Source organism: Ailuropoda melanoleuca, chromosome 6, assembly GCF_002007445.2.
Source record: "Ailuropoda melanoleuca isolate Jingjing chromosome 6, ASM200744v2, whole genome shotgun sequence".
Classification (NCBI taxonomy): Eukaryota; Metazoa; Chordata; class Mammalia; order Carnivora; family Ursidae; genus Ailuropoda; species Ailuropoda melanoleuca.
Window position 1 is genome coordinate 95,413,399 of NC_048223.1, and position 22,370 is coordinate 95,435,768.

At 44.2% G+C, this 22,370-nt stretch overlaps 2 protein-coding genes across 10 annotated transcripts in view; both read right to left on the bottom strand.

Moving 5' to 3' along the window:
• Positions 1–35: 35 nt before the first annotated feature.
• On the bottom strand, positions 36–7,637 carry LOC117802720 (translation initiation factor IF-2-like). 4 transcript variants are annotated; one of them, XM_034662957.1, is made up of 5 exons: positions 6,300–7,637; positions 4,457–4,600; positions 3,085–3,155; positions 2,530–2,649; positions 36–949 (listed from the first exon to the last, which is right to left on the bottom strand). In XM_034662957.1, exons 3-5 carry the CDS (start codon positions 3,134–3,136, stop codon positions 291–293), a joined length of 831 nt encoding a protein of 276 aa, XP_034518848.1. In that variant the 5' UTR covers positions 3,137–3,155; positions 4,457–4,600; positions 6,300–7,637; the 3' UTR covers positions 36–290. The 4 variants fall into 4 exon arrangements, with proteins under 4 accessions (XP_034518848.1, XP_034518850.1, XP_034518847.1 ...); XM_034662959.1 differs by lacking the exon at positions 4,457–4,600 and having other exon boundaries at positions 2,530–2,692; positions 6,300–7,629; XM_034662956.1 differs by lacking the exon at positions 6,300–7,637 and having other exon boundaries at positions 4,457–4,960.
• A 10,331-nt stretch (positions 7,638–17,968) lies between these two features.
• Positions 17,969–22,370, bottom strand: part of IDE (insulin degrading enzyme) — a 110,317-nt gene continuing 105,915 nt past the window's right edge. For all 6 annotated transcript variants that reach the window (XM_019796278.2, XM_002916104.4, XM_034662960.1 and 3 more), the window contains 3 exons: positions 21,681–21,753; positions 20,942–21,009; positions 17,969–20,288 (listed from right to left, as the gene is read on the bottom strand). In XM_019796278.2, coding sequence (XP_019651837.1) covers positions 20,193–20,288; positions 20,942–21,009; positions 21,681–21,753 — 237 coding nt within the window. In that variant the 3' untranslated portion in view covers positions 17,969–20,192. The remainder of the gene's footprint in view (positions 20,289–20,941; positions 21,010–21,680; positions 21,754–22,370) is intronic.

Here is a 22,370-nt window from a genome sequence, read left to right on the forward strand (position 1 = left end):
CCCCCCCCCCACCCCCCCCCCCCCCAGGGCCAGCACCTTCTCTGCCAAGCGCAAGCCCTTCCCACACTCACTGCTGCTCCAGGACCACTGCGAGGAGCCACGCAGCTCCCGAGGACTACCAGGCGACAGCGCAGCCTGCGTGCCTGCCAGCCCTCTACCAGCCTGAGGGGAAGACCGCCCTGTCCCCGCCGCCATCACAGCCTCTCCCCAGAACAAATCAGAGCAGGAATGCCTCACTTTGGGAGAGAACCAGCCTCGGCCGGGCCTCCAGGCACAACGGCAAAGACAGCCTAAGCCAGCCGGGGCCCCGGCCCCCGGCCCCTGCTTCTGCCACCGTCCCCCAGGCCCCTGAACCGGGAACCCAAGGCCGAGTCAGGCCTCTGGGCTGCGCCCTTGCAGAGTGCTTGTGAGGAGCCACCGCCCGGCACAGCGCACCCAGCAGGCGCCTGCGGCCTCCCCTCTACCCACCCCGTCCCCGGGAGGTGGAGCTCCGCGTGGCCACAGGGGGCGCCCCCAGCGGGCCGCCCGGCAGGTGCCAGACCCGGAGGTTCCGCCCTCGGCCAGACCCCAGCCTCTCCCTGCGGCCCGCACCGCCCACGGGAGCGTCTTCGGGCGGTTCCGGTTCGAATCCACAGGCAGAATCTTTGTCCGACGGTCGCCGCCAGGAACCGGAATGAGCCCGAGCGCAAAGGCCGAGGGACGACACCCGCGCTCCGTGGCGGCCCCGGAGCCGGTGATGCCGAGAGGAGGAGCTGCCGGCGGCCGCGCTGCAGGTGGAGGACGGAGGTGACGGCGGTGACCGAGAGGACGGAGGTGACAGCTCCGTGGGGCCCCGAGCTGCTGTGGGAGGCGGCCGCCGCTCCACCCGACAGCGGCTCCGCGCCTCCGCGACCTCCGGGGATGGGAGGGGACGGCCACACCGCCGACGGCGACACGGCTCCTGCCGGCCCTGTAGGGGACAGACACAGCGCCAGGGAGAGCACGCGAGGCTGTGGGAGCCCGGCTGGGCCGCCCCGACGACACCCTCACCGCGTTAGGCGGAGCCTCCAGCAGCCAGGGCGGGGGCGGGGGAGCTTCCCGGGGCAGAGGGAAGGCTCCCCGGGGCAGAGGGAAGGCTCCCCGGTGCGGGCTGCTGGCTGTTGCACCAGCGGCCACCTGTCCTCCCTGCTCCACTGCGAGCTGCGCGCCTTCCTGCCGGCGGTGGCCGGGGATGGAGCCCTTTCAGGGCCTCCCCAGGCCCATTCCACTCCTACCCTGTTCTCCCCGTCTTCCCTCCAGGCAGACCACCAGCCCCTCCTCCCCTTCGGTGGGCTGGCACTGCTCTGGGGCTGCAGAGGTGTGGCTGGGGGGCTCTGGCCACCTTCCGCCCCAAGCCCTCTGCCCTCCCTCCTTCCCCAGAGCCAGGCACTTCTCCACAAGGTGCTATGAAAGGGGTACTTGTCCCCTTCCTCCAGCCTGTGCCATCACCTACCCCACCACCCTCCAGGGCTTCGAGTGCGGAAAGGACTGACTGCAGGGCTCTTCTGGGGTCCAGTGGGTTATCTGTCTCCCCAGTGACAGGGACACTGAGCATTCTCCACTCTAGGAGAGACTTTGTCTGAAAGCACCCACTGCCTGTCATCCTCTTCCCCTTGGTTTGCACTGATCTGGACACTCTCTAGTTCCACCACAGTGACCTTGTCTCACCCCACCTGCTACCTCATCAATCTGTCTCCCTAGCTGTCTCTTCCTGACAACAGAGTCCATCCTTGGGCTGGGGACAAGCAGGGCAAAGTGGCTCCCTGTCTGCTAGCCTCACTGCTGGATGGTTATGGGTGCTGGCCGGTGGTGGCCACTGCAGCCCTCAACTTATTTCTCTGCTGTTTCTGTTCGTGAGAAATAAGGCTCAGATCTAGGGCTCCTCTTCCCTCTACTGCCTATTCCTGCCCTGTGAACTGTCCAGATGCTCCAATGGGTCCAGGAGGGCATGGCTTGGCTCCTGACGGGTGTGGGGCCAGGGGCACCCCAGCCAGGCCCCCTCCCCGCTGCCCAGCAACCCTCCTGCACTTAATTTTTCCCCAGGATCAAACACATAGTAAAAAGAATGTTTGGGTGGGGGAGGGAAACTTTAGGCCTCTGTAAAACTTTTAATCTGAGAGGAATGGGGAGACATTGGAATTTTCACAGAGAACTGACATAAGCTGACTGATTTGTTGTTGGGTTTTTAGGAGGCGGGGGAGAGGGAGAATCTTAAGCAGGCTTTAGGCCCAGCACAGAGCCCTATGTGGCGCTTGATCTCACAACCCTGAGATCATAACCTGGGCTGAAATCAGGAGTCATTCTCTTAAACAATTGAGCCACCCAGGTGCTCCAAGCTGACTGACTGTTTTAACAGTATCCCTGTGTTTGGTAAAGTGTTTGGGGACTGGGGCAGAAGTAGAGAACACCAGGAAATATTGCCATCATCCAGGGGACTGGTGATGGTGGACAGGACCAGGGTCATGGAAGCAAAGTGAAGAGGAGCGCGTCCCTATGGCCGGCAGCTCGTACCTGTGGAATTAGCCAGCAGGGCATGACTTCCGAGGGGCCTCTGGCCTGGCCTCTCTGCCTCCCAGGCCCAGAATGGCCTTCTGTCCTCTTCTGTCTCTTCTCCCGGACCCCCTCTTCCAGCTAATATCAAAAGAGCCAAGCAGCAGAGTCCAAAAGAAGTCATCTAAGATGCAAATTAATAAGTATAGAGTGAAAGGAGAGGTAACACCGAGGAAGAGAAGGCCCTGAGTTCACGGTCTCCATTGTAAGCGACAGAAACCAACTCAGCTTGATCTCCACAGGAAAGGAATTTATGATAATGATATTGGGTAGATCGCCACATTGCCAATGTGCATGGAGAGCCGGGCTCTCTGGAACACAGGGTCAGTGTCCACTACCACCTGGCACAGCTCGTCGCCGGTGGGCGTCCCCACCAGCAGCAGCAGCAGTAAGCTAAAGGCCCTGCAGCTCGCACCATCCATGTCTCTAGCACTGCACCCTGCCTCCATCCCACCCCAGTCCCGCTGCCTCGACTGCTGTAGGAACTCAATCCAAGTAGAGGCTCCCAGTCCCTACCTCTTTGAGTCACAGGCTCCCGCTCCTGAGTCCATGCAAGGCACTTGACCATGCGATCACTGCAAGGGAATCTGGGGAAGCAAGCGTTTGTCATTGTCAACTGCCGCTGGGGGAGGCAGCCTCTGCATCCCACTATGACTAATAAGGCTGGGGACACAGCAAACACACAAGGGCTTGCAGATGCTGAGCAGACTTAAAAGAATACACACACAATTGTCATAAGTCTATCAGATGGGGACCAGCAAATGTCCTAGGGTTATAAAATTACCAGACTGATTTCCTTCTGTGGCTCGGATCCACACTACCAGAAGGAAAATCCAAGAGAAAAACTACTGTCCTGAGGGAACCACCTTAAATGAAAACACTTGTTCAGATATTTGTTTAAATATTGTCAACAGTATATAAAACTTTTATAAAACAATATTGGTGATATAACAAACACTCAAATCCTCACAATATCATTTGACACCCCACTGGATTCAGCTCTTACTAGAGCTGAGTAAACCCTTGGAATTTCCAGGTATTCAAGCAAATTACCTTTTCAATTCCAGTTAGTTTAAGTTTCTATTACTTATACCCAAGAGAATCTGGATTAAACAACTGTATTTGAATAAAACTGGCACTTAACATTGGTTGATTCTGTTTGTTTGGATGACAAACATAAATGGACTTAAGTACTCTAAAGTCCTATCAGAAGGAAATGGAGAATAAAAATGGAAATGATTTTAGATTTATTTTTACAACCCTCCATCTGTGAGAGCTTTGGTAAATTTTGTTTTCTTTACAATGTCTTCTTAGTTTTTAAGGTTTAGTTTTTCTTAAAGTGGGACAAAAACATGTTTAACAAAAAAAGAAGAGGTCCTACTGTCTTCTGGAAACATTTTAAGTTCCAGGCAAGGAAGGTTCTATTTGTTCCTGGAAAGAAATAAACTTTGACATAGATTTTATGTTAATATGTGAAAGAACAGATTTTAAAACTATATGAGGGGAAGGGAGTAAGGGAGATTCAATCTGTGATTAGCAGCATAAAATTAAGGCTCAACTAGGCATCCGAATCTAGCACTGATGCCCTCTGATCCTCGACACACACACACACACAGCAAAATAGTGACTTTGCTCTAAGGGGTCTAGGACACTAAATGAAGCTTAAATAATGCATTAAAATGTAAAAATTTTGAGACACTTTCCGCTTATCATCAAAAAATGAACATGGACATCTACCTCCACTCCCTCCTCTAACTGCACTGAAATAATAGTAAAGGGGTTGGATTGAAAGGTCAAGCCGCAGGGTAAATAGAAGCGGCAGAGAGATGATAGCAGTAACATTGGGAAGCAAGTCTGCAGATGTGGGCGGAGTGACTCTTGAGCGAACCTGAGCGAAGCCCCAGCCCCCAGAGGCCGAGCTGCTGTGAGCAACTGCCCTCTTGCCACGGGTCCCTCTCAAGCTCTGAACTGGAGGCGTCAGGGCCCCTGGGGGTGAGTCGGAGGGCACGTGGGTGAAATGTCCGGGGAGTCCCTGGAAGTGTGAATACAGGGTGGTCAGAAGCCCATATCCACTCCTGTCTGGCAGAAGACCCCAGGTTTACTCTCTGGAAATGTTCGTCCAACGACACTTTGGACTTCAGGGCCCCAGGCCCCCCATGCAGGCAGTAAGCTGTGCTGAAAAACAGGGGACCGAGTGAGCTGCTGACAGATGGTGGGACCCCCTGACCCCCTTGTCCACTGGCTCCCTGAATCCCACTAGTTAATTTAGGGTACAGCATTCAGACTGCCTTTATCTTCTTCTGATTTATGTTTTGAATTCTTTACAAGGACAACTATTATTTATGTATATAAGCAAACGTTCAGGAGGTAAATTATAGCCAACTTAGATATTCCAGGCACTAAAGAATGTGTCCATTTGTTTCAACAGTGAAAAGACATCTGAAACAGCAGCTAACTTGGGGTGACCATCTGATTAACTTGATAACAATCCACTATTATTCACCAAGATCCACTGGCCCTTTGCATAGACATAATTGAGCAATCCTTTAAAGAGGAAGAAATTGGCATTAAGATAGCACAAGTAATAAATGACCAGAATTCAAACCCATCTGTCCGCTCCAAAGTCTAAGCCCCGCTCCAGTGCTTGAAGAGCTTAGCGCCTCTGTAAATCACATCAAGCCGCCACCCACAGATCTGGACTGGCAGACTCATTACTGGGAATTAGTTATTCTCACTTTTTTGGCAAAAAAGAATACATTTAGAAAATTCAACCTCTTCCCCCCAATATCAAATAGATTGCAAGATAGGTACCCAAAATAAGATCCAGTCCTGCAGTAATGGAATGATTTCTGATGGAAATCCACAGGGTGACTGGCTTTCCAACCGCGGTTTCCTAACGTACGGCAATATCCTTAACCGCCGCGTTGGGCGCGAGGCCGGTTCCGAACCCACCCGCCCCACGCCCTCCTGTGGACGTCCTCGCGGCCGCAGTTCTGAGCCCCAACGCCCGGGACTGGGAACGCAGGGCAGCCAAGTGTGGCAGAGCTAAGAGGCGTTGAAACGCCAGGAGACTTTGCGCAACGAAAAATTCATTTGCAAGTTGCCTCCTCAGGGTGAAAAGACCTTAGACTCTGGGCAGAACTGCAGGTGGTCTTGCAGAACGTTCAGAGTATTAAGCCAAAGAGAAAGACCGCCGCAGGAGTGGGTGTGGACGCAGAAAAGGCCCGGAGTTCTGACACTGATGCTTGACATTTCATGACCAGTTCCTGGCTGCTCCTCTGTCGATGACAGCAGGTCATCTACAACAACCTCAGAAAAAGAGGGATGGTCCATTCCTTCACAAAGCGATGGAGAGTCTTCCCATGCCAGAGTCTACAGTGGCCCAGGGCAGGGCAAGGAAAATGATCAGGGATAAAGAGGGGCATTACATAAGGAAAAGGGAGTCAATTCACTAAAAAGACATAACAATCTTTAATGTGAGTGAACCTCACAACAGAGCACCCAAATATATGAGCCAAGATTTGGTAGAACTGCAAGGAGAAATAAACCAATTCTCTGTTAAAGTTGGAGACTCCAGCACCCCTCTATCAGAAATGGACAGAACCAGCAGGCCTGTTATTCAAAGCACAAGATTAAGCAACATACTTCTAAATAACACATGGGTGAAAGAAGAGGTCTCAAAAGAAATTTAAAAATGTTGTCAACTAAATGAAAATGAAAATACAACTTACAAAATCTGGGATGCAACAAAAGCAGTGCTTGAAGGGACATTTATAGCATTGAAGGCATCTATTAGGGAAAAAAAATCAAAAATTATCATCTAAGTCCCATCTTAATAAACTAGAAGAGAAGAGCAAATTAAATCCAAAGGAAATGGAAGAAAAGAAATTTTTAAAAGTTGGAGCAGAGATTTCTCTGTTTTTTCAGTGAAATTGAAGACAGGAGATTAATTGAGAAAATCAAAGAAACCAAAAGTTGGTTCTTTGAAATGATCAGTAAAATCAATAAACCTCTAGCCTAGCTACCGGTTCTTTTCCAAGAAAAAGAGAGAGGACACAAATGACTAACAGAAATGAAAAAGAGGCCATTACTACTGACCCCACAGACATTAAAAGGATAACAGAGGAATGTTATGAACAATTCTGTGCCCACAAATCTTGTTGATCTTTTTAAAGGACCAAATTTGGGTTTGTTAATTTTTTTCTATTTTTCTATTCTCATTTCATTTATTTCCTCTGTAATATTTATTATTTCCTTCCTTCTTTTACCTTTGGGTTTAGTTTGCTCTTCTTTTTCTAATTGTTTAAGGTGTATAGTTAGGTGATTGATCTAAGATCTTTCTTCTTTGTTAATGTATGCATTTATAACTATTAATCCCCCCCAGCATTGCTGTGCTGTATCCCATAATTTTTGGTATATTGGATTTTCATTTCCACTTGCCTCATAGTATTTTCTAATTTCCCATTGTGATCTCTTTTTCAACCCATTGGTTGCTTAAGCATATGTTGTTCAATTTCCACATATATGTGAGTTTTCCACTTTTTCTTCTGTTAGTGATTTTCAGTTTCATTCCATTGTGATCAGAAAAGATATTCTGTATGATGTCAACCTTTTAAAATTTATTAAGATTTGACCTGTGAACTAACATATGGTCTATTCTGGAGAATGTTCTGTTTGTACTTGAGACAAATGTATATTCTGCCATTGTTGGGTGAAATGTTTTGTATACGTCCCTTAAGTCTAATTGGTTTATAGTCCTCTCTTTCCTTATTGATCTTCTGTCTGGTTGTTCCATCCATTATTGAAAATGGGATATTAAAATAACTGTCATTGTAGTTGGATATTCCCCTTCAGTTCTGTCCGTTTTTACTTCATATATTTTGGGGCTATGCTATTAGATGTGTACATATTTAAAATTGTTACATATTCTTGGTGAATCAAAACTTATAAGTAAATAATATTCTTTTTTGTCTCTTATAACCTTTTTTGACTTATAATCAATTTTGTCTTACAGTAAAATAGCAAACCTAGCTCTCTTTTGATTACTATTTGCATGGAATATCTTTTCCATCCATTAACTGTCATCCTCTTTGTGTCTTTGAATCCAAAATAAGTCTCTTGTAGACAACATAGGGTTGGATTATACATATTATAAAAATATGTACAAAATCTACATGAGGAAAACTATAAAACTTTGATGAAAGAAATCAAAGAAGTTCTAAATAAATGGAAAGATAGTCCATATTCATGGACAAGAAGACTCATATTGTCAAGATATCAGTTCTTCCCAACTTGATCTATGGATTCATCACAATCCCAATCAAAATCCTAGCAAGTTACTTTGTGAATATCAACAGACTGATTCTAAAGGGTCCTGGGATCAAGCCCTGTGTCACGCTTGCTGCTTAGCAGGAAGCCTGCTTCTCCCTCTCCCTCTGCCCTTCCCCCCCTGCCCTACCCTCCTGCTCAGAGAGAGTTCCAGCTCTCTCTCTGTCTCTCTCTCAAATAAATAAAATCATTAAAAAAAATTAAAAACCTCTGTTCTGTGAAAGACACCAGTAAGAGAATGAAATGACAATCTATAGGCTGGGAGAAAATATTTGCAAAAACACTTATCTGGTAAAGGACTTGTGGCCAAATATGCAAAGAACTCTTAAAACTCAGTAATGGGGAAACAAATAACCTTATTAAAAAGTGGACATTTGAATAGACACCAAAGATGGCAAATAGTGGATTAAAATATGCTCAATATCAAATGTCATTAGGGAATTGAAAATTAAAACAATGAGATACCACTATACATCCATTAGGATGTCTGAAATCCAAACACTGATAATACCAAATGCTGGTCTGAAAATAGAGCCAAAGGAGCTCTCATTCATTGCTGGAGGGAATGTGAAAATAGTACAGTCACTTTGGAAGACAGATTGGTAGTTGCTTTCAGAGCTAAACATAGTTTTGCCATATGATCCTGCCATCATGCTCCTTGGTAGTTCCCCGGATGAAAACTCATTCCACACAGAAACCTGCACGTGCGCATTTACTGCAGTCTTACTCATAATTCCCCAAATTTAAAAACAACAAAGATGTCCTTTAGTAGGTGAATGCATATACTGTGGTACATCCAACAATGGAATATTATTCAGCAATAGAAAGAAATGAACTATCAAGCCAAAAAAAAGACTTGAAAGAAATGTAAATGTATATTGTTAGGTGAAAGAAGCCATTCTGAAGACCATGTATTATCTTTACTATGACACTCTGGAAAAGGCAAAACTATAGAGACAGAAAATGATCAGTGGTTGACAGAGGTTCTGGGGGAGGGATAGATGAATAGGTGGAATATGGGATTTTTAGGGTAATGAAACTATTCTGTTTGGTTTTCTAATAATGGACACGTGTTTGTACAAAAACTTTTTGTACAAAGGATATACAACACAAAAGAGTGAGCCCTAATGTTAACTATAGACTTCAGTTAATAATAATGAATCAATACCGATTCATCAATTATAACAAATGTACCACACTAATGTGAGAAGTTAATAATAAAGTAACTTGTGTTGGGGGGTAAAATGGGGTATTTTGGAATCTGTACTTTCTGCCCAGTTTTACTATGAACCTAAAACTATTCCTCCCAAAATAAAATCTGTTAATTAAAAAAAGGTAAGTTGATTTTTGACATAAATGGGGAAACCTCTAGAAAAGCTTTAGGCAGAAAAGCAGCACAGTCAGAGGTTTTGGAGAAAGCTGACTGGAGGCAGGCTGGGAAGGGATGGGGGTGGAGTGCAGGGCAAGGGGGACAGTGTACAAAGTCTGGCATCAAAAAGTCATGCATGGTCCACATAGAAGATGGAAACAGTCTCACGAGGCTAATGAGGAAGGGAAAGAGGATCTGGGCTTGAGAAATATTGACAAGGCCACAGAGGCAAGACGTGGCTGGTTGTGAATGAATGTAAGAGGGAAAGGAAAGACAAAGCCCAGTTTTCCAGCCTGGGTGACCAGGTGGGTAAACATTTTTCCAAAGGAGACATGAAGTTCCCCTAATCTCAGAAAACACCCTGTGTCCGTCCCTTTGTCCTCACAGATGGAACAATGTCCTTACTGGGGGCGTGTGGGCTCCGTGGCAACCGCGCCTCTGGGTCCGCAGGCCCTCGCGGCTCCAGCGCTGGCACAGCCGCGGGTGCAGACCCAGCACGCAGTAAGTAGTTGTCAAAATGCAGAGAGAGAACGAGAAAGGGAACATGAAGGACAAAAGACACCAATTTAATGAGTTCCTTTCTGGACACGGTGAGTCTAAAATGATGGCGCAAAAACCCAGGTGTGGATAATCAGGAGGCAGCAGGAATCGTGGGGGGCAGAAAAGGTTTGGAAATAAAGATGTGAGAGTTTCCAGCAAGTGAGAAAAGCATGGAAGTGAGGGGGCATCTGGGTGGCTCAGTCAGTGAAGCGTCTGACTTCGGCTCGGGTCATGGTCTCAGGGTCCTGGGATTGAGTTCGGTGTGGACTTTGGCTCCCTGCTCAGCAGGGAGTCTGCCTCTTCCTCTGCCCACCCCCCCCTGCTTGTCCTCACTCTCTCAAAGTCTTTTTTTTTTTAAGGCATGGAAGTGAGAAGAGCATCAGGTGTGAACCCTAATGAAATTCAACATTTAAAGGGATTTAGGGGAGCACCTGGGTGGCTCAGTCAGTTAAGTGTCCCACTCTTGATTTGGGCTCAGGTCACGATCTCAGGGTCCTGAGATTGAGCCATGCATCAGGCTCTAGCTTAAGATTCTCTCTCCCTCTCTCTCTGTCCCTCCCCCGATACCTCCTCCACCCCCCCCACTCATGTGAGCTCTCTCTCTAAAAAAAAATAATAAAGGGATTTACTTCCTCCTACTTCATAGTCGGTTACCTTTGCCTTTTAGAAGTTCACCGTCCCCACCCCCTCAGAGCTGACATGACACAACTCAGGGACACCTTTCTAGGTTGTGCCCCAGGGAGGGGCCCCCTTTGCCTTTATGACCTTCCCAAGACAACATCATATGCCTATCTTACCCCCATTTTGCCATCTCAGTTCTCCTGCGTTTTTTAAACAGCCCCTGTATTCTGCGAAATTCTCTTCCACGAAATCCTCCTATGGACCACAGGACAGCAATCATCCTGAATACCCTGGCCATCAAACAGCAAAATGTCACTCTGCTTAATCAAAATGTAGAAACCTTACTCTTTTCTAGTTCTTTTCCCAATTAGATATCCCTGTTTGCCATGTACCCTTAAGACCAACTTAGGCCTGTGTTGATGTAAACACCTGTTGTCTATTACTCATTGGTGCGTTGCTTCTATTCTGTTGACTGTGTTCGGCCACAGCAGGATTCTGTGTACTTTGATCTGGTGCGTAACCTGCAGAAACCACAGGCTGTGTCAAGCAGGGTGATGGGACACCCTGGATTTTCCAGCATCAGTCTGTTGAAATTACCCTATAACCAGGTGATATGTCAAACTATGCATTTAGAAGCTCAGATAATGTTCTTCAAGGAAGGATCCGGGCTCCTCCAGCCTGTCCTCCTTACTTACACTGGCTTTGTCCTCATACTTGCCATCTCATGAACAGTGATGGTTATTTCACCTCCAAGTTTTGTGTCTCTAGGAAAATGGGGGCAGGAGGAAGGGGGAACAAGGGAGAAAAAAATTTCTTGTACTATGTCTTTGCCATTTTATTCTGGACAGGAAGCCCTTCCAAGTGGCTTTTACCTACATCTCACTGACCATCTGCAGCTACAAGAGGACAGAGATCAAGCCTGTATCTTCTACAGCTTCTATGACAGAACTTAGAGATGGGAGAGGGGAAAGCTGAAAACTACCAACCAAGTATTTCAGACTTCAGAATAAATGTATGTTACATTATCATATCTGTATATTTCCTAAAATCCAGTGAGCATATCTTAAGCTAATTTGCTCATACTGACGTCAATTTCTATTTGCATAGTTTTTGGAGTGATATTTCAAAAATGTCCACTCTATTATATTCCCATCCTTTTTTATTTGCAGTCTTGATGTTAGTTTATATGGTCTACTTTATCAAAGTGAGCTAGGAAAAGGATAGAAAATATTTCCAGATGCTAGCTCAGGTAGTTGGGTGAATAGGATATATTTTTAGCCACATGTTATTTTTTAAATTGGTTCCTGGAATTTTCCCCAGCGGGGGCAAGAATATCTGTGGTTGGCAAGCAACAGTACCATGGATAATTTTACCTGTCTTCCCACATGTTTGCCCTGCTTGGTACATGACAGAAATTGGAATTTGGTTACAGATGTAGTCAGAGAATGGGTTTTGTGTGTGGGGAGCCTTTGCCACAGAGAAGTGCTTTGTCTCCATCTGGCGGACAACCTCGTCTTTGCAACGTCAGCCATGGTTCTCAGGCCTGGCTGCTCTTCCGACCAGTGGTGCTTGTAAACTGTCTGGATGGCCAGGCCCCTCCCCAGACCGCTTCAATCAGGTCTGGGAAAGGATCCGGGCAGCAGGACTTTTTAAAGATATGTGGGTGGGGTCTCTGGCTGACTCAGTAGGTAGAACATGTGACTCTTGATCTCAGGGTCATGAGTTCAAGTTCCACGTTGGGCGGAGAGATTAGAATACTTAAAAATAAAATCTTAAAAAAAAATAACGATAGGTAGGTAGGTACTTTATTTCTTGCCCTGACTTGTCATTACATAGGTGTGTTCACTTTGTGATAATTCATTGAACTGTATACCATTTTGTGCAAGTCAATAAAAAAAGTTTAAAAAAAAAACCCCAGGATATTCAAAAATAGTTTTGTAAAAATTAAATCTCCCTTGTATTTTTCACTCCAGCGGGAGAGTTTTAATTGATGAGAGGTCACTGGCAGTGCTCCTCAAACTTCACTGTACATATGACTCACCTGGGCTTCTTGTTAAGAGGCAGATTTGCTCCAGTATTCTGGGGTAGGGCCCAAGATTCTTGCATTTTTAGCAAATTCCCAGGTGATACCCATACTTTGAGTAGCAAGGACCTAGGGCAGTGCTTCCCACAACATTTTCCACAAATAGTAATGTTTTGAATTGTTAACAGATGTAGTCATCAGGAGGGACAGACAGCTTTAGGAGATACTGCCAAACAGTTCTCCCCAAGTGGTTGCACCAACTTACACTTCAGCAGCCAGGCGTGAGACACAGCTGCTTACCATCACCTGGGATTGTTAGTCTTTCACTTTGGGCCATTCTGATGCGTATGGAAGAGAAGTGCACTGCAGCTTTAATTTTTATTGCTTCTCTTGCTCTTTAGTTGCACATTGAAAGTACCTTTTTTTTTAAGATTTTATATTTAAGTATTCTAATCTCTCCGCCCAACGTGGAACTTGAACTCACGACTCTTGAGATCAAGTCACATGTTCTACCTACTGAGTCAGCCAGAGACCCCACCTACATATAAAAAGTTTTTTAGAACCAAAGGACCAAACTAACCAAGCTTTTAACTATTTATTAGGTTAGGCTACGTTGGCTCAAGCCTAAGGTTCAGAAAGCCAGAATGAAGGCTCACATTTATGGAAGTTTAGCCTCTTTGGCGATGAAACAAGTCTAAGCAAAGCCTAAATTTCCTTAATGGGAAATTAGGGACTTGTGTGTGAAACGTTGAGACAGAGTTCAGATATTGGTTCAAAACTGGTGCTAGTCATCCATAATAAAGGCTTTGAAGAATCAGATTAGCCAGTAAAATTCATCTAGTCACCATTCTGGTCACTTTTGGGGATTTGGCCAAAGGTAATAGGCTGATAGCCTCTATGCCTTACAAAATACACAGAGGGGTGCCTGGGTGGCTCAACTGGTTAAGCATCTGAGTCTTGATGTTGGCTCAGGTCATGATCTCCAGGTTGTGAGATCGAGCCCTGCATGGGGCTCCATGCTGGGCATGGAGCCTGCTTGGTATTCTCTCTCCTTCCCTCCCTCTCTTTAAAACACACACACACACACACACACACACACACACACAGAGAGGAAGGAAAATGACCATCTTTTTTGGTAGGCAGGGGTGGGCAGGGAGAGGGAGGAAGAGAATCTTAAGCAGGCTCCATGCCCAGCACAGAGCCTCACAGGGGCTTGATCTCACAACCCTGAGATCATGACCTGAGCAGAAATCAATAGTCCAATGCTAAACCAACTGCGCCACCCAGGCGCCTTGGGAAATGGCCATCTTGATTAAACTGCAATTATTGTGATCGCAGTAGGCAGAGATCAAATAGCTAAGCTGCTTTTATCTTGCTCCAAAGTAGTGATGGAGCCAGCCAGGCGCCCCTATGTATTCTTATAAGTCCTTTGTCTGATTTAAGTGTTGCAGATATTGTCTCCAAGTCTGCAGCTTTTTTTCTTTATGGGTATCTTTTATTTTTTAGAAGATTTTATTTATTTAGACAGAGAGAGAGAGAGAACACAAGCAGGGGGAGCAGCAGAGGGAGAGGGAGAAACAGACTCTGCACTGAGCTGGGAGCTTGATATGGGGCTCGATCCCAGGACCCTGAGATCATGACCTGAGTCAAAGGCAGACACTTAACCGACTGAGCCACCTAGGTGTCCCTATGGGTATCTTTTAAACAATAGGCATTTTTAAACTTGAAAATTTGGTGGTTAGTGCCTTTTGCACTCTAAGAAACTTTTGTCTACCAAACTTCAAAAATATTTTGTTTCCCCCTAGAAATTGTATAGGTTTAGTTTTTGTTTAAATCTTTTTTGAGTTTCGTATATACTGTGGGGTTAGAGTTTAGGTTCAATTTTTTCCCCCACAAGGCTATCTAGCTGTTTTTGAAGCATTCGTTGAAGAATATTTTTTCCCTCATTGAATTACCATGGCATTTTTGTCAAAAGTCAATTAAAATCAACCCGGGGATCTACTTGTGGACTCTCTGTTCTCTTCCATTGATCTGTATCTATCCTTAGGCCAATACCACACTATCTTGATTACTATAGTGGGTTTTAGAAATTTATTTATTTTGCGAGAGTGGGGAGGAAGAGCAGAAGGAAAGGGAGAGAATCTCAAGCAGACTCCCCACTGAGTGCAGAGCCTGATGTGGGGTTCAATCCCACGGCCCTGAGATCATGACCTGAGCCAAAATCAAGAGTAGGACACTTAACTGACAGAGCCACCCACGCGCCCCTTGATTACTATAGTTTTATATAAGATTTGCTATCAGACTTTCTTCTTTTCCAGAATTATTTTAGCTGTTCAAGATTCTTTGTATGTCCATGTAAATTTCGAAATCAATTCGTAAATATCTGCCAAAAAATCCTGTATTCCAATCCTTGGATATGACACAAATATCCTTTCATTCAGGTCTTTTAAAACTTTCAGTAATGGTTTGAAATTTTCAGTGTATAGCTTTTCCCCATTTAAAAAGATCTGTCCCTACTTAATTTTTGCAGTTATGGAAAATTATATTTGAATTTTGTTGACAGTATATAGAGATGCAATTGATTTAATGTTGATTCATCTCCTGAAACCTCAATTATTAGCAGCAGCATTTTTTTAGTCCTTAGGATTTTTTTTGTACGTGCTCATGTCATTTGTGAATAGACAGTTGTACTTCACCCTTTCCAATCTACTGGATCGACTAGTACCTCAAATACAAGTTTGAATAGTGGTAAGAGCATACATACATCCTCATCTCGGTGCAGATCTTGCGAGTGGGGGGAGTGTTCAACAGTAAATCCTTAAATATGATGTTACCACTAGGTATTTTATAAATCCCTTTATTATGTTGAAAAAGTTCCCTTCTATTCATTTGCTGAGAGCTTTTTGAACCTTGTAAAATGCTTTTACTCAACTTTGTAAAGTGATCCCGTGGTTTCTCAATTTTGTTATTATGATAAATAATACTAATTGATTTTCAAATATTATACCAACCTTGCATTCCTGAGAAAACCCCACTTTGTCAAGTAAGGTTTGTATAATATTTAAAAATCAACTGTACAAAAATTCCTTTTTACACATTGCTGGATTCATATTGCTAATATTTTAATATGGTTCCCTCCTGTTTTCTAAAATATTACATACGATAGTATAATTTCATACTTAAATGTATGATAGAATTTACCAGTGAAGCCATCTGGGCCTAGAATTTTCTTTGTGGGAAGAAGAGTAATTCAATTTCTTAAACAGATACAGGAATATTCAAACTATTTCATTTCATGTGTGTTGCTAATTTGTGTCTTTCAAGAAATTTATCTCATTTGTCAAGTTTACCTAAAGACAAAGGGGACAAAGGCTGGCCCTTCCTTTGGGTGAGGCCAAATTCCTTACTACACATTGCCTTTGTTATTAGGAGAGATTTGATGATGAATTTAGGGGTAAGGAGTCATGATGTCTGTGACCTACTTAAAGGAGGGAGGGAGCAATACGTAGCAGACATAAAACCGGTGAAGAATTTATTATACTATTATACTATTTTCACAACTTTCCTATAGATGTAAAATTTTTTGAAAAATGTTAAATGATATATTCATATTCTATAACCCAGCAATTTAAAGAAATAACCAGAAAATCACACACATATTCAGCACAAGGAGCTTTATCACGCATCAAAGTTGGAAAACAACCTAAACACCCTACAAAGAGGATTCGATAAACAAGCGACAGTACATGACACCAAACACCCAACAACAAAACTGCATTTTGTACCTCAAGAGTATTTATGTGGAAAAATTTCAGTATAGACCATTGAAGGAAAAAGTTCCAACACTGAATATATGACCCCATCCCATATGCACAGGAAGAAGACTGCAAGGAACCATGATCTAAATGCGGTTGTCTCTTAGTGCTGGGGTCACAGGTGAACTGGACTCTTCCTGGCACTCCTTTCCTCAATTTCTTTAAGGATCCCAGAGACTCTCACCACTCCAGGGGCACCAGAAAGGAGGGCCTGCGTTGATTCAAGCATTTAGCAGGCCAGGAGGCATGGGTCTGGATTAACTCAAACACGGGGATCCTGCAGGCAGTTCTTACTGGCCACAAGACAGCCCAGCGGAGTGGAAAGCACCGTGGACGGGACATGCCTCCGCTGTGAGATCTGGCCTCACTCCCTCCAAGCCGGGCAAAGGTTGGGAGACTAAAATGGCACGTGTGAAAAGGTGACGTTTCATACAAATGCAAAAGCAAATGCTTTTCTACTTTGTTCCACAAGTACATTCATGAACTTGGGTAGGTCTTATTATATGAAATCCACAGGGAACAATGAGGTCTCGAGTTGAAAGATCAGAGTGGAGATTTAAATCTGTGCTTCCTAACACGGTCCTGGGCCAACTGCTTAGCCTTTCTGAGCCTATTCCCACCCTGAAACACTGGCATGATGGTAATTTTAACCACTGTCCTACTGTGTCAAAAGTTTATTGTGGAAGATGTCTCTGAGGGTGGTCTGCAATCTAGAAAACTACTTTGTGAGGTTAATGTTCTCTTAGGGCACGAGTGGTCCAAAATGATGTAGTATCTTTGAAGAGCTGGCCTTGGGTGAGAATAGCAGCAATTCAGCGTTCCAACAGGCGCTGCCACAAGGAACCTCAGGTTGACAAGGACAATCAACTTCATTTGATAGGCAGCACAGAATACCTGGGATCCAGGAGCCGACTGGTCGGAGGCCCTGCCAGGGAAGGATTAGGAGGGCAGGAACCGCCCCTACAAAGGGGAGGTGAGTGTGTGAGAATCCTTGGTTTTCACCATAGACCCAAACATTCTGCGAAGCTCTATTAGAGAATATGGTAAGAAGCTCACATGATTCCCCTATGCACCGTGAGAGGGGAAAACTGCCCCATGCCACAAAACCTGGGGCTGCCCTGGGCCTCCGGAGAGGCCTGCTGCATCATCCCTGAGCACAGTGCTGACTGCGTGGGCCGCCTCATTGTCTAGCTGCAAACTGAGGTATGAGCACATTTCCTCTTGAAATGCCCATGTGAGCCAGAGGGCAACCACATTAGTAGAAAGATTATCTTGGCAAGGCGTGAGAAGCCAGGGAGTGGACAAGGTATCTGCCTAACCTGATGCTGGAGATGTGGCAAGAAGATGCAAAACTAGCTGTAGAGGAAATGTTTTTCTACCCTTTTTGTTTTTCTCCCTGTAATGCCAAGGACAAATCTTTCTGGGCTTGGGGTCAGTGACAATACGCACAGCAAGGAGCTCAGTTTCTCATGCCAAGATTCCTTTGACAAAAGCAATCTATTCTCATGAGTGTGAAACTGACCCATTTATTTGGCTAAATCACTGTCACCCAGATACATTAAAAAAATTTTTTTTTTCCAAAAAACCAATTCACTGCTTTCTGCATTAGGAATAATGAAAGCAAGAAATATTGTCAAATTGGGATGTTGAGAGGTAGGATGACCACTAAAACTGTAAAAATAATACAAATGCAAACGCCAGAGGTTAAATTCAGGCAATTTATTGTAAACAGGATTACCCCAGCACTCCGCCATACTGGCTGTGTCACATGCTCTCCCTTCCACATCAACTAGGCCAAAAGAAGACTTTTTTAAAAAGTCCTAAGTAACTAATAACTTAGTTTGTTTCCCACAAATCTCATTTACTAACCACTGAGTAAACAGCAGTATCCGGGGTAGTCTGTTATTGCTCATGGACTGCAGCTTGGACCCATTTCAATGAATCCATTAGTTTGCCTGAGTGATTCAACAGCAGCTCTCGATCCCCCTTGGAAACCAGACAATGCTGGGACACCCTGAACAACAACCACAAGTTCCTGGAAGACTACATGAGATTCCTTTCCGATTTCTTCATGTGACTTTCTCATAAAAATGACACTGTTAAATTTCACCCATTTTTTTTTTAAAAAGAGCTAAAAATGACTCAATAGCACATAATTTTCCACAGAAAAGGTAGGTGGGTTATTTACTCTTACAGTGGTGGATTTCAACACTCAGGGCTAATTTTAGATCCCTCTTGTATATATTTGCAGTTTGATGAAAAGCTGCATAGTCTACAAATGCATAAAACCAGAAGGAAGTGACGGCTCACACACCTTCTGATGGACAAAGACAGGCTTCCCACAAGGAAGCTCCTGAAGGTCGGGGTAAAAAGACGGGTACAGCACCACATTTATCTGACAGTAGAAATGGAGCCCCGCTTTCGAAAGCAGCCTCCGCAGTTGTGATTATATCATTCTTGCCCCAAATGTAGATTATCTGGGAAATGGCGAATGTGAAAACCTAAGGTGCGAAAAGATATGACTCTACAGAAAGAAGTCCTGGCCAAACCACTCACGTAGAGGTAAGATGTCATCTGAGAATATGCCATTCTGTACTTTGCCTGAGTTAGTGAACAACAGGGCCACGTACTGTTTACTAGTACCTGTGCATGGAAGGATATTCACAATTTCTCTTGAAGCAAGTTTTAATAACAGTAAATATTTCAAAACAGCTGTTAAATCTACAGTAACAATTTCATCTAAAATAGTATCTCATGAAAAAAATAGTTTTTAAAAGTCCACTCCAGTCTTCATCTGTGTTTGTATGTTTATATTTATATATTCAAAAAATAACTTAACACTTAAGGCAATATTAGACTGGTAGCAAAAAGGGATTTTTAGAGTCTTCTGGAGATCACACTATTTAAGAATCAAGGCTTTATTTTTTATACCTTCAAAAAGGTGGCTTTGTACTTGTTGTCTTTTAAATTCATAATGGGGCAAATATTTTGGTTCATATACTGACTGCAATTATTATGGTAGTAAAAAGTTACAAGTGTTTATAATAGCTGATATTGGAAAAGCATGTCACACACTCAGTGGGATCTGAAGTTGACCCTATTTGTACTCATTAAATAAATACAATAAATGTTATTGATGGGAAAAGGTAAAAACTGATGGAACACTGCAAACCAACTATGAACAAGAATGTCAATATAATTCAATCAGAAAGAAAGAAATCACAGTAATCCTGAGAAATTCAGTTTGGGACAAAATTGATGTAAGGTAAGTCTGTATTTCTAGCGTAAATAAGTAGGGTGTTTAGGGTTTTCCAGCATTTTACTAGTTTGAATAAAAAATATGTTCAAATTTTATAAAAAGATTAAAACCATGCCTTATATAATCAGCAATTTCACTAATAAAAGAAATTACTTTGCTTTGTTCATTTATGCCAAATGTTAATGTTCTCCATTGATTTACATGAAACCACCAAGTAGAAAGTAAATCTGAGAATCAGTTTTTAAAAAGGTATTACCTTTCTAAAGGTTTTAAAGCCTTTTCTGTCAACCTAGGAGGCTTTTAGAAAAAAACAAAACCCTAACATATTGTCTTCTGACAAGTGACTATTTTACAGAGTAGGGAAGGGAGGAGTCTACAGGAATATCATTCATCATTTTAAGTACTGTTATAGGAGGGAAATTCCTCTTAGTAATGAAAAGAAAAATTTTAAAATATTTAAGAGGCATATATTTAAAAAATATTCTACATCTGTAAGATTTTGTAACCTCATTACTTTGGATTTTTCTACATAATGACATTTGACAAACTCCTTTTTTTTCTGTCTCTCTAATAGTGAACCAGAAACTATTCAAGTGGCCGAGGTTGTTTTCCAAGCCCCTGAAGACTCGGGGATGCGTCCACCCGCACTTTCCCCCCATTGAGGATTCTTCAGAGTTTTGCAGCCATGAAGTTAATATGTGGTTTCACAAGGGGAAACAGTGGCAAACCACGCTTGAACTCAGTCATGTTCTGAATCACTTCAGGCTGCAAAGAAAAAAAGTTCTCTTAGTGTTTATAGTCTGAAAAAGCAGACTGACTAGGACATTGACTTTTTTTTTTTTTTTTTTTAAACATACACACTAGTTTCTGCCCCACACATTACGATCTGATCTTCCTGGATCAGCAGAGCTGGAGGGTCTATGCAAACCTATGGGGAGTGTCTGAGTGGGACCCAGGGCCAGAAAGAAGACCCTTGGCTTTCCTCTGGGCATGCAAGGGCTAGGACACAGAGCTAGCACACAAGTCTCCAGCACGAGGCAGGGGCTGCTGTGCCTACTCGGCAAGGGCCTGGTCACACTGCCAGTAAGTGCCAACCTTTCCAGATGATTCGAATATGCTGGCACCATGGAAGGGGCTAGGTACAGACATGGCTGGAGATAACTCGCTGCAGAGCAACATAACTGTTCAACTAGAAGCAAAGGCAAACAAGGTCAGAGGCCGAGTCTTTCCACAGATGACAAAGGCATGACCCCTGGGAGCTGTCAGAATGGTGACCTGGCCTTTACGGGGAATGTAAAGCAGGGGCTCAAACACCTGATGACCTGAAACCTCGAGTCTTATGTGTCCTGATGAACAAGCTCCTTCCAAGTAGGAAGTCCTCTAACCATGCAATCTAAGATGACATTTGCATTTCTTACTTGTGGCAAGGCTGGTGCTTGTGACAAATTTATATCATTTTGACATGGGAACTCTCCAACCACAGGACCTAAAAGAAAATGAAAGTTACTTAATAATACCAGCATACAAGAGCAACTTAAAAAAAAAAAAATTGAAACCAGACTTGGCTCATTAAGAAACTGTACCAGGCCCACGTCCTCTCAGGCTGCCTGCTCCCCAGACATCGACTGCTGGTCCTACCTCCTATCCCAGCGGTCCCCAGTGATGGTTCATGATGTTACTGTGGCTATAAAGCCTTGCCCACAGCAACTTTGGTGCCCATGCCTGGCCTCACTGGACCCTGAGGGTGTGACCACCAGAAAGGATCCAGTAAAACAACCCAGAAGGCCTGGGGAGCTAATGGTTGTGGGGTAAACCTTGGCAACTCAGAGACAGAAGATGGGAAGGACTGAACAGATAAACTGCATGCAGTGGTCCCACATAGCTTCTCCAAAGATGTCCTACCAGTAACTAGTTGTGTTTTCTTGAAAAGTTGTGACCAGCTTGGCATTGTGCCACCTAATGCTGGCTCTCTCCTTCACGGCCACATTTCCCTCTGCCCCTTATTTTTGCTTTGATAGAGCAGACCCTGCCTCCAGTTCGTCCCCTTCTCTACCTCTTTACTCTCTGGTGCTCTATTAAGGGATGTGCCTATGGCAAGGGACAACCATCATGTGCCTTAAACTATACTTTAAAAAAAAGTCAGTATTCAATACTTACAAGAATCCATTTCTCTGGCAAGAACATGGACTGATACCTTATGTCTCCTTGGGGCATCTACTGCCAACATTTCCTGGGGAGAAAGAAGAGCAGGGTCACCCTTCTGGCCCACTAAGGAACTTAAAGTGAAGTACTCTTTTACGAATATGAAGAATCAGCTCTCACATAGTGAGAAAGAGAGAGATGTTTCCCCTCACTTGAGTATTTCCTTTAAACTCTACAAAGATTAGGTAAGGTAGGCAAGAATTATTATTAACCCCATTTTACAAATGAGAAAATGGAGTCCACGGAGATTAAGTGATGTATTCAAACTCCTACAGTTAATAAGTACCTGGGCTGGGACTGAAAGCCTAGCCTAGTACTCATCGGGGTGTGACACAGGGCTACACCCTGGTGATCTTTAGTGACTACAGAGGCAATGGCCAGAGCTTAGTCAAGGGACGAGCACAACCTGCTCCTCTAAGAACCTTCTTGGATTCTGCACCAGGGCACTACCACGGTTCCTCATCTACCAAAAGAGAAAGACAACGAACATTTGTCGAGTCCCACCTTGCCTCAGGCACTCTCCTGCATCAGCACACTTGATTCTCTGTAAGCTAAGTGTCACAATGGTCTGATTTTAGAGACACAGACTATGAGACACAGGGAGGTAGGACGACTTGCTGAAGTCACACAGCTCACAATGATGGT